Raw genomic sequence first — 19,010 nt, forward strand, 5'->3', positions numbered from 1 at the left:
AGAAGCTGTTTCAGAAGATTAGAGGGATTTCCCTGAAAGAACTGGTAATATTCCCTGTCTAGACATTTGTGAAAAATAGCACTGTGCTGACACAACCCATTGAGGAGAACGAATATCCTGTATCAGCATACCAGGGAGGTTAAAACAAAAGTTAGCTAGAAGCAAACCAAAGCCTGAACAAAACAAAACAATAAAATAAAGAAAAAAATGTTTGTTACTGTCAGAGCTGCAACCCACCACATCATACTACACCCTCTTTGTTCGAGATGCAGTAAAAATTTATTGCAAAACAAAAATAAAGAAGTCCTGCTGAAATAGTGTAATTGTTACTGTTTTGGCTGACAAGTGCTAATCAGATCAGCACTTCATAAAAGCGTACATAGCTACACAGAATCACAGAATCTTTGAGGCTGGAAAAGACCTTTGAGATCATCGAGTCCAACCACCAACCCTGCTCTACCCAGTACACCCCTAAACCATATCTCCAAGCACCAAATCCTAACAAACTTTGAACACACGAAGGGATGGTGACTCAACCACCTCCCTGGGCAGCCTATTCCAATGCCTGACAATCCTTGTGGTGAAAAATTTTTCCCAATGCCTACCCTAAACCTACCCTGGTGCAGCTTGAGTCCGTTCCACAGTCTTGCTCTCTCTCTCCCACTGTGTAAATTGCCTTAATGTTACCTGAGCTTGCACAGAGGCAAGACATGGAGTAACCTCTCAAGACTGCCATTTTCTTCTGCTTCTCCATCAAAAGACTTGGTTGATGTGGTAACAGCTATCTGCGCTACGAGCTAGCTGAAAAGCAAAACTGACAAAGTGAGATTTGTGCTCCCTGAAGACAGTGAAGAGGCTGTGAAGTAGGGAGTTACTGCTTTGTTTACCTGTCTCCCTGTCAATCAAGTCCTGAAATATTTTCCATGAAGGCAGCAGCAAAGGGTAAGTAGCATTCCAGCCGGCTTCTAAATAACTTTGCTACAGCTGAAGCCACCACAATCACTGTGGAGATCAACACGGGACAGAAGTCAAGGGGAAATAGAAAGAAAAGGTGGCATATAGGACAAAAAAAAGCATCAAAAGAAGGCTTGAAACAAAGGAAAAACTTCTGTAGCTGTGGAACACAAGCAGACCTCCCACAACACAAAAACTCTGTATTTTAGGATTTAAATCACTCTCCAAATACTGTCCAAGGTCAAGATGGGACCCAATACAAGAATACACAAGATGCACCTACTGCATAGCACTCTTGCAGCTCTCTCAAGCAGCCAGTGTCAGCCACTGTCAGAGAGAAAACTAAAAGGATTGTAGATCCAGCAATTCCTGTTAAAAATGAGAGTTTGGGCAAACAAGTACTGGAAGGCCATGAACCGCCCAAGACACTCCTAAGGCCTCTGGACCAGTCATGCTGCTGAGGGTGTATTTAACAATGAAACCTGCAAAGAATTAAGCTCGTAGCTGATGCAGCAGTAGCCAAATCAATTAGAATTGGTTCTGAGCACAGGAATTCTACCTTTGAGTCTTTGTTTGCAGTCAGCAGGTTGCAGAGTAGAGCAGAGCTTTTCCAGGTGCTCGCTCTCCGCACAGTGCATGACAAAGAAGAGCCTCCAAAGCATGTTGCAGGATAAGGTTCCATAAGGCATCTCGGACATGAACAACCAGACTCCCAACCTGTTTGGATTTGAAGAGGCAGAGAGAAACAGTTTCATCCTGATAAATCCCAAGATTTGAAGAGGAGATATATGCCCACACCTCTGCCATACAACAGAACTAGGAATGTGAAGATGTGTCTTAGCATCCCAAGTTCTGAGTTAACCTCATTCTGAACTGAACAGAGCTTCTGTCAGATGCTAAAATTCAAAGCAGAATCCCTCCCCATCTTGATGCTACCAAAGTGCCGAAAAATCCTGCATACTGCAGCCTTGTTTAAACCATTTATTTAAAGCTACTCCAAACCCCAGTTTCAAACATCTAACTCCCCCAAGATGAAGCCAGTATCAATCACACGGGATAGCCTACCTTTTTGCCTTCAGAACATGCAGAACAGCTCTAAAAAACAGCTCATCGAACTCCAGTTGCAATTTTTCCACAGAGTAGGGATGTGCTACAGATCCGTATTGTTTATTGACGCTAAAGTATTGGGCCCAGTGGTCACTCACATGACAAAGCGTCATCCTACACATCAGAACAAGTTGAAGAAGGATCATCAAGTATGTCATCACCATACAAAAACACAAACAAGTGCAACTAGATCAGAATGTAGTCACAAGAGACACATTCAACCCTTTGTCCTCCGGTTTCCAGAGATTTCCATATAAATCGCATTTGTCTTCCTTCTTCATACAGGGTTAGTCTAAAATTCCTGTGTTATCCTTCCTTGGTTTTGCAAGCAAACAATGCATAATGCTCTGTTATGTCAAATTAGCTTGTGAACTCCAGAGCCTTAAGGTAATCCTATATGATAAAATGCCAGTACATGCAAAAAGCTCATACAGGAAAAAAGTTACTGCTCTAACAACACAAAGAAAAATAAGGATTTAGTTTCTGATTTAACTACATCCCCCCATGAAAACACACTCACAGAAGCCATATAAAGTGTCTGCTAGAGACTAAAACTAAAGAGCAACTTTTAGGTTTCAATTACATTTGCTTACTGCAACAATATGACAATTTTCAAGGAGCAAATTAAAAATCCTAGAACAATTCTGGGCAACAACAGAAAGAAAGCAGTAACCCTGGTTATAAATAGGGGTGATTTGAAAAACTGTCTGTTGGATTTCAGTGACTTTCCAAGACCAGCCTAAGCACACCCCTGATGGAAGTCAGCCTGGTGGTCCACAGCTCACCCAGCTCCTTCGTACCCAACAGCATTTAGGTTCTGCAATTCCCCCCTTCAGAGTCAAGGGCAGCGGGATTTCAGATTCCCAGACTGGCTAACCTCAAACTGACCAACTCTCAGAGTAAGTAACTGGGATTTTTGTTTTGGTTGGTGGGCTTTGGGGTTTTTCTGTTTGTTTGTTTGGCAGTTGGGGGGCGGGGTTTCTGGGGGGGTTTTTTGTTTGTTTTGTTGGGGGTTTTTTTTTAAGCAGTTCTGAACTTTAAACCAGACTGTATGAAAAAGATTAAATCATATCACAGAGAAAATATTCTCTTACTTGATCAGCTGACCAATTCGCTTCACAAACTGTCGGTATCGTGCTCTGTTAAATGTTTCTAACCCTGCAGACAGAAGTTCCACTAAGGAGTTTGCAAAAGCAAAAATCTTCATCATCTCCTGGGGAGTAGTTTTTTCAGGAAAGTAAGCACCTAAGACCAAGACAGAAAAATAAGTCTCAAAAAAAACCAAGTGTGAATTCTGGGGTTTGCAAGTAATTAACAAGCACTCAAAGCAACGATTCACCATAGAGCTGGCAAACAACGAACTGTTTGCCCGCTATATAGTGAACTGAAATCTGTTATGAAATGAACAATAAATACCTGTTAAGTATGAAAGTACAAATAAACTATGCAGGTTATAAGACCTCTAGAAAACACTTACCTTCATTTACTTGCCCAGAGATTTAGCAAAATAAAGAATGAATAAATAACTGAAGAAAAATCACAGTAACATTACAGCTAAGATGCAAAGCGGAAAAATTAGTTCTGAAAGCATATCTGTGACTGTAACTACCCAGCAGATCAAAACTAAGGGAAAGGACTCAACATTCTGCATGCTGTAAGTTTTTAAGTTATCCCATACACACTGTATACGCTTCCATCTCATCTGTTCAGTCTGAGCTGTTATGCAGGTTCATTATTATTTCACTCAGACTCCCACAAAGCGGTAGATTCTTGGCAGTTTTAGTCATTAATACAATTAGTGTAAGCAAAATGAAGAATGACTCTTTAGCAGCTGATTTACCTCCAGACTTAAACCCAAGGAACTGCTGAAAGAGTTCATGAAATGGAAACTGTGACAACAGGGCAATCAAGTCATCTTCCAAAAGCAGAATCCAGCTTGTTTCAGGATCCTCATCCTGTAGACATATACAGCCGCTTTTAGTAGCTTTACAACACAACTTTAATGGTAAAAGGGTAAAAGGTAAAAGGGCTTCGCTATCGTACTAATTACAGTTTGCTGGTAAGAGGAAAACAAAGAAAGTACAAATGAACTCTCTTTCCCCCCCACACACAAGCTCCTAAATTCCTCTTCTGCGTGTTTCTACATAAAAGCCATCATCAGCTAGGAAACACAACTAGAGGCAATGCTATGTTAGTCCACCCCAGCTTCTGAAGGGAAGCACCTATTCAAATGTATGTCTACTTCCACGCTCCTTTTGCATGCGATAGCTCAAGTGTTTAAATTCTGTCTGTTAATACTCATTCCTGGAAGCTCCGCTATCTACAGTTACATCACAGAGATAAAAAGAAAGTATAATAGATCTAGGTTTCAAATGATGCTTTTTAGCTGAACAAGTCACATCACCTTCCTTCATTTCACAAAAAAAATCAAGTACAATAAGCTTGAGCAAAAGCATAAGGGGAAAAAAAAATTTAAAAAGTTATTTGCTGTACCTCTTCTCCTCCTTCATCTACCAGGGTCCAGTTTCCAGATTCTTTCCCAGATGAAGAGGAACTTTTCCTTTCACTTGGTTTCATATGGCACATGAAGTCCACACGATTTCTGATTTAAAGTGAAAATCCAAGTTTAAAAAAATTAGAAAATTAAAAATTCTAAATTATCTTTCAGTTAAGAGAAAATATTAAAAAAACAGATACAAGAACAAGAAATTAAGAAATATGTCAGAAATCTGCCCAGCGGAAAAGGTCCTGGGGGTGCTGGTCGACAGCCGGCTGAACAAGACTTAGATACGTTGAGCAATCACAACCAGAGACCTTGCAGGAAAGAGCTGCCTCAAGTCAAGCCAGCTCCAGCTCCATGCATTAGACCACCTTAAGTCTGGATACCAGTTTTCAGACTCTATACTGTATACACCCTCAGTTGTTCAGACAGAGCAGCAAGTCAAACAAACATGCAGAAAGGTTACATATAAAGCTAGAAGTCTAACATACAACTTCCTTCTAACTTGAAATGCACTGGCAGAACTCTGCACACAGCATCACAAAACTCTGGCATATTATCACCCTCCTGAGCTCCTTGAACTTATACTCTGATAATATGAACATATTACAAAGGAAATAAAATTTTTAAGGTACCGATTTCACAAACCAAATTCAGAATTGGAACTTGTTCCTGACACGTAGCAGCTCAAGAGACAAGTCTCAGCTCTTCTACCAGCAAGTACAGACATTGTGGAGGCTCTGTGTTCTTGTATCAACTGCTGAGAGCATCACTCCAGACAGTCTTAGTAATCAGCCCTTGTTCAAAACACAACTATCAAAATGCACTGGCAATACACACATCCTCAAGACACACTTTCCCCAGGTAGCTCTAGACAGGAAACGTGAAAACAAAACCCTTTAAAATAATAGCCTCCAATAAAGAGGACTCCCACTTAACTCAGGGTCAGACTATCAAGATCACAATGACAACCCTAAATACCAGCAGTTTGATTGACATTGAAATTTGGGGGGGGGGGAAGGGGCAAATTATATATTTTATCTGAAGCACCTCACAGTTTTCACTGATGACTGGTGCCATTAACAACGTTCTCCAAGCACCACGTACTCCTTCTTGATTAAAAAAAAAGATGAAAAACAAATTAAGCCTCCCAACCATCGTATACACCTGGTATACACCTTTATTCAAGGGCTTCTCTCGCAGAGACAGTATAATGAACAGGCCATCGTGCAAGGCAAGAACTCTACTTCAGAAGTCACAGGAACAAAGCATGAGGGTATGTCAGTCTTCACAAGCTGTTTGACAGCTGAAAGCAAGCTGCATCATATTGTGCACAGTAGGAGAATGTACTGTCAAGGCTGTATTTTAAGATGAATGAGTAAAAAGAGTATCTTGTTTGTCGCTTATTTGTACCTGCTTTTACGACTTTCCCTGCAACGAAGTTTCAGTTTCACAAGTAGATTATGTGTTATGTTTTCTACTCTTAAGTAATCAGAACATATTTATAAAATCATATTCATACTTACTTGACAGGAGACATAAGCAAGGCAAGAGACTGCATGAAATGAAAGACACCTGATGGGTTATCCAAGACTTTGATCTGAAATCAAACAGAAAAATCAAAGTAAATCTAAATAACTAAAATAAAGGGCAAATGAGTTTTATCAAAGAAACTAAAATCCTGAGTTTCATATTTGTCACTACCTTTTGTTCAGACAGTACCCACACCCTGGAGAAAGTATTGCTATGGAAAAATATTGGGAGTTGTCCAAAAGAAGTACTCACAGAAATTAAAGGAGGAAAAAAAATCAACATCAAAAGCCCCACAAAAAAGACAGCTTCTCTCTCTGTTTCACATGCACCTCTGGCACCAGGGGGAATCAGGATGTTGAGCACAGGGAAAGTTACCACGTCAGGTTAACAGTTGGACTCAATGATTTTAAGCGCCTTTTCCAACCTAAATGACTCTATGATCCAATTCTACCCATTTATTTCATTGCTTCCCTTTCTCCTGTCAGTGTAGTTGCAATCCTTTTCCTGCAGCTAGATTTACATCTTCCCTTCTTGCAGGAGCGAAAATGTTCTTTGCAAAAACACTCCGGTGCCTTCGGATATCTGCACCCGCTCTGACCTAATACAAAGTGAACCCTTGCCCTTGCCCTTGAAACTACTTAATAAACATTCCAGGGAAACCAGTCCCATTTCAACATGCAGGATATAAAAAAGGAAAAAAAAAAAAATCTGTTATTCCTCATCCCACAAAGCTGCCTCTGAACTTACTTGTCTCATACACAGTTGCTGCTTCAAGTCTAAATATTCTTTCCATTTCTTGGAGAGCACTCCCAAAACCTTCTGCTGCATGAGGCCTTCTAAGGCGCGCTCCAAGTCCTGGACTCCCCTTCACGGGGTCTCTCTAGCCAAGAAGAAGTGTGCTTCCCTGTTAACCTGCTCACGGCTGGGCTAACACGGGTCAATACATCCCTTGACAAACCCCTCGCTGTCACCATGATTCCACATACCTGGAAACACGGGTGTCGGTCACGATGGACTGCCTAGGCACATGGCACTCTCCTCTCCTACCCACTCCACTCCCACTCCCACTTTCTGACGATAAAGAATTGAACATTCACACCTGAATGAATGGACAAGCCCATTTGCTGATCCCAGCTGGACATCGGAGGATGTGGTTGAAGAGGAAGAGATGGTCACCTGGACAGCCAATTCTTTGCAACACGGACACCTAAAGGGAAACACATTATAATCTTGTAAACAATTTCAAGCTTCATTCCTTCCCAGTCCTGCTATAATAGTAATTTTTTTTTTTTTTTTGATTTCTCTTCCCATGCTTTCTAACAAACCTCAATTTTCAGAGCAAGTTACAGGAGAACAATATTTAAAAGTCTGCCTGCTTGGCTTATGAGCCACAAACCATTTTCTTTGGTGTAGAAAACTTAATTACTTTACAATTGCATTAAAAACTAATTTATTTAGAAATCAGCAAGAGTAGAAGCTTCTCAAAAATGACAAGTCTGAATAGTTTTACTTTCAAAATAAGTAAAAGCATAACGAATATTGAGTATTCAATCCACTTTGAGCAGGGCTGGCTGCTCAGGTGCCAGTCCTCATTAATGCTGCTGACACCCATTGACTTCATTAGAGAAGGGAACTCCTAAAGATTTGCTAACAGATTCTGTTCCTCAAGCAGAACAACACCCAAAAAACTCATTGCATGAGGGACAGCGAGAGAAACAATAACACCTTCAGAAATTACTCTCGAGTTCATCCCACGTGTTGGATCAAACATGCTTACTCCCTCACCAGTCTCTGCAGCCACATGAGAAGGTCACTCTGAAACTGAGGATCTTCGATAACTCTGCGAGTGAAACTGAAAAGGACACTGATACATTCCTTCAAGTGGCCCAAGTCTGAAGACAGATTTTCTGACTGCTTTGAAACTGTAAATTAAAAACAGAATTAAGAAGCTTCAATGAGCAGCTCTCAGAGTAGTGGCATAAGTAGTGGGTTTGGGGCTATATAGAAAACTTGCTCTCTGTATCTATAGATACCGAGATATTTCAACACAGCTAAATCTGACAGAGAAGAACACTTAGACTACTTTATTTCATCTTACAATTAAGCACTGGACACTAATTACAAGAAGAATACACTATGGTTACTTTCATAAAAGGCCTTCCCTCAACATAAACCTTGTAAGAACCACCATTTCCTATGCATACAAACTGCCTGGGAGGTGGAAGGCAAAGGGATGGGGACTAGGAAGGATCAATATCAGGGGCTGGAGTGGGAGGACGACTTTAGCTAAAAGATTGTACTGGCACAAACCCTAACAAGTAACACACCTAGGATGAAACCCAAGAAGATTCCTAAGTCATTTAGCTGTGAGATTTCAAATGGCCTTCCAAGCGGGAAAAATATCCAGCTGGTTTTAGAATTGCACATAATCAGTTTGGAAAAGGGCCTATGTTATATAAATATCTATATATATATATAAAAGGGCCTTTGACAACAGACTGGAATCCAGGTGTCCCATCGCACCCAGTGCTCCTCTACAGTGACCAGTGGCAGTATGCAGCTTAGGCAGAAGGCAGCACTTCCACATTCGGCTTTCACTCTCCAGGTAAGTTAAGGAAACTGGAGTTTTTCCTGTGACAGAAAAGTTTCACTGATCCCTACGTAAGATCAGCAGGTTTTAGTATCGGAAGAGAAACACTCCCAGCACACAAATTCCACCACCAGACTCCAAAACTACAAGTGAACAAGGCGCTGGGCCCCTTGAACAGCATGGGGAACAGCCCAGACCTGCAACACACCTTGTTCTTGCTGCTGAAGAGCCACAGATCTCAGCAGGGACGAGCTGCTGAGCAACCTGTAGACATACGACTCCACTTGCAACCGGGACAACACCGAAGTGTACGAGTGCAGTGCCAGTGTCTGATGCACGTGCCCTGCTTTGGCTTCAAACAGCTTTTTCAGTTCCCCCAACACACTGTCATTCAGCTCCACTGTCTGGTAGCGATGGTGACCTGTCACTTTGCACTGATCCGCACAGACACCCTGAAAAGAAAGTAATTATTCTATGTAAGTGGTTTTGTCATTTTGTTGGGCCAAGCATGCTTACAGAAACCAACCATGACATAACCCTCTCCTCAAGAGACTTCAAAGCAAAGGGGCCACTTCTCAAGCAGAAAAGACAAATGTGTCAGAACATCCTTCATACTTCTTAGAGCTCCTGATTACTGAAGAGTCATATCCCTGACTTCTGAAAAAAATTACTCTATAAACCCTCAATACCTCAGATTTAGAAATAGACATGAAGTGACTTGTCTGTATCACTGACACATGTGAACAAAATCAGGTCTCTACTCCCAGCGAGCGCACCTGCTTCCCAGTTTATAATCTCCATAAATATTTGGATCTGCTATTTTAAAGCTAAAATGTGTACTGAAACAACACAAATATTTTTCTAAGCTCCCAGCAATTCCCTATTCTACAGCTAAAATTTTCAGATATTAACTGTACTCTTTTTCCCAAACTAGAATTAAAAGCTGAGGCCAGTCTTCCTCTGCCCTATGTCCAATTCTTCAGCACAAGAAAACCATAATACATAACCTTCCTGTTATTATATCACGCAAGCAGGAAACATGCTTCAGAGACAGCACTTTGGAAGCTTAGCTTCAAAGTATCCCCACGTTTCCTAAGTTCGCAGAGTAAGAATTTTAAATTGGTATAAAGATAACAGTTATTCTGGACTTAAAATAAATACATAATTAATTGGGATGGAACAAAGCAAGCAGCAAGCTTAGCCAACTGTGAGATGCCCAGCGGGGATGTAAGAGTGAAGCCAAAATTGCTTTCAGTTTCAAAACTGAGAGTCCAGTGAGGTTCAGTGTCGTTCCCCCAGTAAAAAGGGAAAGATTCAAATCTGTTCAAGGGATTTCTCTCAACATCTCAGCACTGAGGAACTGCACAGGAGAGGCACAACACTCATAGAAACAACAGTAAAAGCCACCCCATACGTAGGTACTTGGCATCCTCGGACAATTTTGACGATGTATTGGCTATAAACACCATCAGAGCAACAGAACAATTTCATTCACTCCCACTGTAACATCCGGCTCCAAAAACAAGTTACACAGAATGAGTTTGGGGGGAAATTTTTTCTAATGCAGACCCCAAAGACCTCCCCAGACCCCTCTGGTTTGCAGACAGAAATGCCACAGAGTACCACGACCACCCTGGAAGTAGCTAAAACCCCAGCTACACTTACGGAGCAACAGTTGCTGAAAGTGAATAGACCTCACACTCCCTCTGCTTTGGGCAACAGGGTCGCCCACGAGCATGACTCGAGCTCCTCTGCAGCTGCTACCTCTGACAGCTGGACTGTCAGGAGTGACATCAGTGAAAACTGTCACTACAGGCAGCAGGCCAGATGGGACATCACCGCTACAGTCACTCTGAAGTCCTCCTCCACCACGTAACCGCCTGCATCTACTTGGAATACTGTGACATAAACACTACAGGCAGAACTGGGTGTACACAGCTCTTTCTGACTGACTGCAGGTATGAGTCTGACTCCAGAAGATATCCACTACCCTACACTCACCAGAACTTAAAAATCAAGCAACAAACTGTCTTAAATCTCAACACAATGATCCTCTGAAGTACTGGGGGTCAGTGGAGAGAGAGAAAGCAAAGGCAACAATCTCTTTCAAAATGCAACAGCTTAAATATGATTAACTTGACAGAAAGTAAAATCAATGTCCGGAATCACATCCAAACAGCTCAGATTCAAAGTAGCTTCAGCAACAGCACCTGCACAGTTTTCTGTTCTTCTTTAAAAGTCCATAACCTCCCCTTAACATTTTGGCACTCTGTCGTCATAGCCTGCAGCTCTGCCTCAGCCAGCAACAGCTGCCTCCGGCAGCGCATGTAGTTCAGGAGCAGTTCGTAAAATTCGTGCCTGTCCTGATGAGCCACACTTTCGAATTCCTCCGCATAGGAGTCCACATTCTCCAACCATGAACACGGCTCAAAAATTTTCAGCTGTTCTCTGGTAAACGGCACCAGTTCTGGTTCGGTTGGGAGCTCCGGGTACAGCCTTTCGTTGTGCAACAGCGGTTTGACCGCCATTACGGTGGGTCTCTCGTAGGACAACTCGGCCGACAAGTCTGGATAAACTGGTTTCAATCCTGACCGCTGAACGCGTGGTTTGGATTTCTCAGAGAGCTGTGAGATACTAAGAGGAAGCTTCTCTGAAGAACGGACAAGAGGATTTTTAACATCTCGTGTGTTTTCAGCTCCTTTGTCTTCTACAAAGCCCACTGCTGTCTGAGAGCCACCAGCACTGGGACGAAGGGTACTACTCAGTAAATCAGAGTTTCCTGACCCAGTAGCAGCTGCCTCCACAGGGCTGTGAGGTTTGTCAGACTTGCTTTTTCCACTCTTCTCAACATCCCCCCCACATTCCTCATGGGAAGGATCAGCTTTGAACTCTTCTGCATCTGTGGGAGGCTCTAGAGCCACTGTCAAAGACCCTTCATTTACGGATGATAAACTACTCTGAGGGAGGTCACACACATCATTTCTAGTTTTTCCATCCTTTACTTCATCACTGAGCTGAATTTCCATAAATTCTCCAGGATGTTCCACTTGCACTTCACTGGCTCGAGAAGACTCTTCTGCCATGGGAGGGAGGAAGACATCATCAGACTCTTGTATCTGGGACTCCTCACTACTTTTTTTCTTTTTTTCCTAGAAAAAGAAAAATAAACAGTGTTGCTACCTAGTGAATCTCTCTCCCTTGCATCCCAAATCCCACCATCACTAAAAGTAGCATTTGTCAACATCACAACTCCAAAAGCCCTTCTTAACACGCTAATTTTCATAATATTAAAGGTAAAAACAAATGTACCAAACAGATCCTTGCTCTTTAGCTGCCCTTTGAAGACTGTCTATCAGTGTCTATGTTCTTCATCAGTTCTCGAACAACGCTTCAGCATTTCTATTAAAAAGCTATAAATATCACAGGACAGAAAGTTTCATTAACGTATAAAATAACCAAAATAACAGGGCCCTGACCTCTAAAGAGAGTCACTAGATTTCATAACATTACAAAAAAAAAAAGTTACTTTGCGATTCGTCTTAAGTTTTACAGAAATATTTTAACAAATGGAAAAATATTTTCAAAAAAGCAATTTCAGAACAAAGACAATCTGGAATGCACCCCCAAATCACATTCTAAAACCATCACATCATCTGCGCAATTATGGAAATATCTATTTTCAACAGCTATTGCACACTACAGATGTAGAAATACTTAGCAGAGACATTAAAACAGCAAATCAGTCACTCGCCTTCAAATCAAGATCAGTTTGGGGGTAAGTAAGTTCCCATAAACCTAGCCTAAGGTGTAGATTAGCCTCCTTCCCGAAGCACAGCGTGGGGAATAACGCTGCACAGTTAATCAACAAAGATTTTTAAATCTGTAACTCGTTCGCCACGTTGTAAACAAAAAAATTGGGAAAGTGTTTTGCCAATTTGTAATTTGTTTGTGCACACCTACCAGTTTACTAGGAGCGAGACTGGTTATAGCTCTCCAGTTTTGGATGACCCAGATAACGCAACAAAGAACACAGCTGAAATTAGGGAAAAGCTCTCAATATTCCTCCATGACTGGGGAAGAGATTATGGTTTTGGAAATCTGTTGACAGTATCACATGTGTTTTCACCAAACATGTGACGTGACTTTGCCTTATGAGAAGGCATACATGAAAACAGCTCACACCAAGGCCCTATCTGAGCGCAATCTCATGCCTAGTTTTACTTCAGACATATCCTCAGAGCTCCTTTACAAAACGGCAGTACAGTGGCTTGGCTTTCAGACTGTGTTTTCCACTCTACTAAACCTGTGAACACTCTACTCTGATCATAAAACAGTTCTGACACACTCCACAGCTAACTAAAGCGACAGGTGAGACTTGCAAAAGAATCAGCACAATTCTTTAAACCAGGAATTGTTATAATAAACACCTCCTGACAGTTACAGTCAGTAATTTCCACAGTATCACTAGATCATACTTTTGACAGTGTACTGACCCGCATACCCTACAAACACACGCTGGTCCTCTCCCCTGCACAATCTCAAAGCTCCCTCTTGCAGGTCTCGTACAGAAAAAAAAACCTTTATCTTCCATCAGCATCCTGTACTCCTCCCCACACGCTATCATTAGATGAAATAGTTTCTTTCAAAATTTATGAAGGGCCTTTCAGTTCTCACTTTCCAAGGCAAAAAAAATACCATAATCACTAACAGGGATTTCACGTGACAAAGGATGAGAGAAATCAGGTTCTGACTTAACATGAAAGCAAAACCTGCTGTTCTCTCTGCTGACGGTTCAGCCTTTACGTCAAAGACAACGCCTGCTCATCAGCCTTGTCCCACACCTAACCTTCTCCTCTCCTAGCGTGTCACTGAACGACACCTCAAGCTCTAAGGACAGCGTTATTTTTCAGGAAACATTCCTGGAGAAACTGAGTGCTACCCACCGAGATGCACGCGAACACACAGGCTCATCCTTACCAGTTCCAAGTTCATTGGTTTTGCCACCTGAGTGTGTGTGAATCAGTCTGGTGTTACTGGTGCTGGACAAGCTTAACTCTGGGGCTACTGTTTTCAGAAAGCCCTGGGCTCCGTTCCACTACTTGGCAGCTCCACAGCTGAGCCAGCCTTTCTCCCAGCTCACGAGAATTTCAGCTTTTCAAAGGATTATGGCTGTTTCTGAGGCCCAGGAATGGGAAAGTCCTTAACGTGATCGAGCCCCACACCACATCCTCCAACACCCCTGCGTACTACCAGAGCTGAGCATAATAATACAAGAAAAATATCAGGAATGGGTCAGGCGTAACACTGAAGGATTCTGGATTCTCACATGTGACACCGCCAGTGAATTGTTTCAGGGTGAATTACACCTGGAAGGGACGGCCAGAGGCAGCAGCTGCTGGAGTCACCGTTGTTAATGAACCACCAGCGTCACCCGTGACTCACTGCCTTCCTGCAGGGAACTGATTCTCTCCAGCAGCAGTCTTAGGGTTTGACCACCTCGCACATGCTATGGGGCTGAATCAAAACAAAAACAATGACACACTAAGTCTTCTGAGATTGCTTTTTCCTCCAATCTTTTCTTGCCTTGAGTTCAGGAATCACAGCCATAGACGACCTTGTTTCACAGAGCAGAGATCAATTAATTCATTAATTTATTTTCAGAGGGCTTTGAGAGCCATTACTTCAATACCTTTGCTCTATGTGGTGCAGTTTACAAGAGAAAAGAGGTTAAGCAATTAAGGGAAACATTTCCATTTCGGCTCCATTCTGAGGTGAGCTATTTCTGTTCAGAGCATTCCCACAAACTACTGAAATTCTGCGTGGCACTGCTGCAAGGAAAGGAAGCCTTCAAAAAGCTGTCGGTACTAACCTCACGGACACAGAGCACACTCACAACAGGACTAACAGCAAGGAAGCGCGATACCAACAGCTGTAGCGCCAACTAACGAAGAGGAAACACTGTCACCTGCCACACACGGCCTCGCGTTTTGAGCATTTCAAAGCCAAACCGACCCCTATGAGATGTAGCAAGACTCATTACGCTGCACTAAAACACTGCCGAACACCACTACTGGCTCCACAGCTTCACTGCAGAGGCAACTCCAGCTGCCTCGCTGTGCGGAGCCATTAAAAAAGGCCATATGCCGTAAGAAAAAAAAAGCTTGTTTACACTCTTTTACAGCACAGGATCTATCACATCCTCCACCTGGCTGCCAATGACTCTAAATCCTCCTACATCGCCTCGGAAAAGAGGAGATGTTCAGAAGGCTTTTCAGAAAAACACTCCCCTCGCCCGACCTAACTGCTTTCAGCAGAACAGGACGAACAAACAGGGCTACAAACACGGCCCAGAGCAGCCACCCTTCCCGCCGCTCTAAAAAAAAAAAACCAAACAAACCAAAAAAAAAAAAAAAAAAAAAAAAAAGGGACTAACCCCAAATACGAGCCAAACCCCTTGACCAAAGTCCCACGGCGTGTTACACCACCACACGCACAGACAGAGGGACACAACCCCCCCTGCACTAAACCCCCCTCACTGCTGCGACCGCCGCCCGCAGCCGCCACAGACGCGAGACGGCGGTGACAGACTCGCCGCTGGGCCGAGCCCCCCCCCCCCCCCCCCGCCCCGGAGGAACGACAACCCTGAGGCTCTCCCCGCCCGCCGGGCCCCCTCCCCTCCCCTCCCCGCCCCGGCCCCGATCCCCCCTACCTTGGCCCTGCTCTTGGCGCGGGCCTTGCGGGGGGCCCTCACGGCCTCGGCCATGGCCCCGGCGCTGCGCGCCCGCCGCCGCGGCGCTGCCCAGGCGGCTCCTGGCGGTGCCGGAAGGGGCGGGTTTACCCACACACACACGTACACACGCCCACCCACCCCACCCCCCCCGCGCGCGCTCTCGGCCAATCAGCAGCGCGGCGGGTACGGGAGGGACGGAGGGACACACCGAGTCGCGGTGCGTTGCTTCCGCAGGGGACTGGGTAGGGGGCCAGGCTCTCCTAGAAAGGCCTGTGGGGAGATGAGGTTCTTCTATAGGAGCCTGGGAGGGGGCCGGGCTCCCCTAGAAGGACCTGTGGGGAGGCCAGGCTTCTCTATAGGAGCCTGCGAGGAGGCCAGGCTGTCTTGGAAGGATCTGCAGGGAGGACAGGTTCCTCCACAGGGGCCTAGAAGGAGGCCAGGCTCCCCTAGAAGGACCTGTGGGGAGGCCAGGCTTCTCTATAGGAGCCTGCGAGGAGGCCAGGCTGTCTTGGAAGGATCTACAGGGAGGACAGGTTCCTCCACAGGGGCCTAGAAGGAGGCCAGGCTCCCCTAGAAGGACCTGTGGGGAGGCCAGGCTTCTCTATAGGAGCCTGCGAGGAGGCCAGGCTGTCTTGGAAGGATCTGCAGGGAGGACAGGTTCCTCCACAGGGGCCTAGAAGGAGGCCAGGCTCCCCTAGAAGGACCTGTGGGGAGGCCAGGCTTCTCTATAGGAGCCTGCGAGGAGGCCAGGCTGTCTTGGAAGGATCTGCAGGGAGGACAGGTTCCTCCACAGGGGCCTAGAAGGAGGCCAGGCTCCCCTAGAAGGACCTGTGGGGAGGCCAGGCTTCTCTATAGGAGCCTGCGAGGAGGCCAGGCTGTCTTGGAAGGATCTGCAGGGAGGACAGGTTCCTCCACAGGGGCCTAGAAGGAGGCCAGGCTCCCCTAGAAGGACCTGTGGGGAGGCCAGGCTTCTCTATAGGAGCCTGCGAGGAGGCCAGGCTGTCTTGGAAGGATCTGCAGGGAGGACAGGTTCCTCCACAGGGGCCTAGAAGGAGGCCAGGCTCCCCTAGAAGGACCTGTGGGGAGGCCAGGCTTCTCTATAGGAGCCTGCGAGGAGGCCAGGCTGTCTTGGAAGGATCTGCAGGGAGGACAGGTTCCTCCACAGGGGCCTAGAAGGAGGCCAGGCTCCCCTAGAAGGACCTGTGGGGAGGCCAGGCTTCTCTATAGGAGCCTGCGAGGAGGCCAGGCTGTCTTGGAAGGATCTGCAGGGAGGACAGGTTCCTCCACAGGGGCCTAGAAGGAGGCCAGGCTCCCCTAGAAGGACCTGTGGGGAGGCCAGGCTTCTCTATAGGAGCCTGCGAGGAGGCCAGGCTGTCTTGGAAGGATCTGCAGGGAGGACAGGTTCCTCCACAGGGGCCTAGAAGGAGGCCAGGCTCCCCTAGAAGGACCTGTGGGGAGGCCAGGCTTCTCTATAGGAGCCTGCGAGGAGGCCAGGCTGTCTTGGAAGGATCTGCAGGGAGGACAGGTTCCTCCACAGGGGCCTAGAAGGAGGCCAGGCTCCCCTAGAAGGACCTGTGGGGAGGCCAGGCTTCTCTATAGGAGCCTGCGAGGAGGCCAGGCTGTCTTGGAAGGATCTGCAGGGAGGACAGGTTCCTCCACAGGGGCCTAGAAGGAGGCCAGGCTCCCCTAGAAGGACCTGTGGGGAGGCCAGGCTTCTCTATAGGAGCCTGCGAGGAGGCCAGGCTGTCTTGGAAGGATCTGCAGGGAGGACAGGTTCCTCCACAGGGGCCTAGAAGGAGGCCAGGCTCCCCTAGAAGGACCTGTGGGGAGGCCAGGCTTCTCTATAGGTCTGGAAGGAGGCCAGGCTCCCCTAGAAGGATCTACAGCAAGGTCAGGTTCCTCCAGAAAAGCCTGGGAGGAGGCCAGGCTCACCTATAAAGACCTGTGGGGAGGCCAAGCTGCTGCTAGAGGGCTTGCGGGGTGAGAAGCCAAGCCTCTCCTATTGAGGATGGGGAGTGTGAGGTCTCCTCTACCTGTGCCGTGGCAGTACCTGGAAGTGCCATTGGAGTGGGGCAGCCTGTCCAGTGCCTGATGCTCCTCCAGCCACAGCAGGGCTGCTGGTTCAGCCTGGGAGGCCAGGCACCACAGCCCATCTTCATCCCTGCCCTGGCGCCCAGCCATCCCCAGGGAGCCACAGCTGGAGACAAATCCAAGCCCCACTGGAAGCAGAAGTGATGTCTCCCAGTCTCCAGACAGATGAGCCCCCACAGAGCTCAGACCCACCTTGCAGAAGACATCGTAGTTGGGGTGTTAATGATCTTGAAGCAGCGATGTCCGATCTATTGGACCTTGTACTTAAGGCTTGAGAAGCCCAAATGTTGTGAATGTAATCTGTGATTTATAATGTCTGTGGGAAAATTAAACGGTATGTGGCTCAAGGCAGGGATGCATTGGTCCCCACCGGGAGCCCACTGCACGTTCAGGAGCCAGTGATCCCCTCAGCGGGCGCAGGGCTGGGCTGTACTGCACAAGCCCTTGGCCGCAGGATGAGCTCAGCCAGTCCACCATAACAGGGGGGCTGCAGGCAGCTCCTGCCTGCTGCTGGCCCTTAAGCCACCTGGATGGCCCTGCCTGTATCTAGAAATGCAGCAAGAAGTTCTCATGTGGACTTCCTTTAAGAATAGAGCTGTTTTCTTGTGATAATTTATGTGTTAGCTCACAGGACCAAAAACGGAGAGCTCCGTAAAACTCTGCCCAAAGGCAGGGTGCCCAACATCTGAAGAGACTGAAGATTTACTCACTATCTGTATTCCTTTTCTTATTCTGTCTTATTAAAGCAGTTGTTTTATTAAGGCATTTGTTGTCGCTCTTTCCCTGGGGAGGGAAGGCAGGAGCTGCACAGCTGGTTATCAGGGTCCGTAGGAAGGTCAGGCGCTTCTGTAGGGGTCTGGGAGGAGACCAGACCCCTGTGTAGACATCTGTGAGGAAGCCCAGCCTCACTATAGGGGGCCGAGAAGGAGGCTAGGTACCTCCACAGGGGCCTGGGAGGAGGCCAAAATCTTCTGCACCGCTGAGGCAGGGGAACGGGCTGAAGACAAAAAGCCATTTCAGCCCGAATGGGCACACAGATTTGCTCATGAGTAGTTCCATGTCTGGACCTTCCACTTCCAAGCCAGGGTTTGCTTGGCTTTAGGTCTATTCCAACAGCTGGTGTATTCAGAACCAGCACCGCTATTTTGGGATAACTTCTGTGTATTTAGTGAATGTGCAAGCCACGTTTCAGCCTCATTGGGGTCCTCCGCATCCAGAAAACCCAAACACCATCTATTGTGAAAAATGCCAATAAAGAAGTGGTGCAATGTATTGTAGATAGATACTTTTCTAGGGAAAACAGCCACAGTTGGTCTGCAGTTCACGGCTAATCTCAAGTACTTGTTCTCTTGCCAGCCTTCCTTGGGGTATTCTCTCCCACAGCTGGTACTGAGCAAGCACTGAAATAAAGGCTGAGCAAGGCTATGCTCTTGTAGGCTTCCTTCCAGGAGAGGCAACTCACACCACCTGAACATCCTAGAGTGCTTTGAAGGTGTCCTGGTTTG

General features: G+C 45.9%; 1 protein-coding gene across 2 annotated transcripts in view; it reads right to left on the minus strand.

Annotated features, from left to right (window-relative positions):
• Positions 1-15,447, minus strand: part of EPG5 (ectopic P-granules 5 autophagy tethering factor) — a 59,176-nt gene extending 43,729 nt beyond the window's left edge. The window contains exons 1-11 of one of the 2 annotated variants that reach the window (XM_086479341.1): positions 15,400-15,447; positions 10,895-11,833; positions 8,893-9,136; positions 7,880-8,016; positions 7,194-7,301; positions 6,088-6,161; positions 4,555-4,663; positions 3,902-4,016; positions 3,156-3,306; positions 2,020-2,175; positions 1,514-1,671 (exon numbers count right to left, since the gene is read on the minus strand). In XM_086479341.1, the coding sequence (XP_086335467.1) occupies positions 1,514-1,671; positions 2,020-2,175; positions 3,156-3,306; positions 3,902-4,016; positions 4,555-4,663; positions 6,088-6,161; positions 7,194-7,301; positions 7,880-8,016; positions 8,893-9,136; positions 10,895-11,833; positions 15,400-15,447 (2,239 nt within the window). Of the gene's footprint in view, positions 1-1,513; positions 1,672-2,019; positions 2,176-3,155; positions 3,307-3,901; positions 4,017-4,554; positions 4,664-6,087; positions 6,162-7,193; positions 7,302-7,879; positions 8,017-8,892; positions 9,137-10,894; positions 11,834-15,393 lie in introns of both variants that reach the window. The other variant, XM_086479340.1, reaches the window with a different exon arrangement.
• Positions 15,448-19,010: the final 3,563 nt, after the last annotated feature.

The sequence above is a fragment of the Leptosomus discolor genome, chromosome Z (genome assembly GCF_034619465.1).
Source record: "Leptosomus discolor isolate bLepDis1 chromosome Z, bLepDis1.hap2, whole genome shotgun sequence".
NCBI classification, from domain to species: Eukaryota; Metazoa; Chordata; class Aves; order Leptosomiformes; family Leptosomidae; genus Leptosomus; species Leptosomus discolor.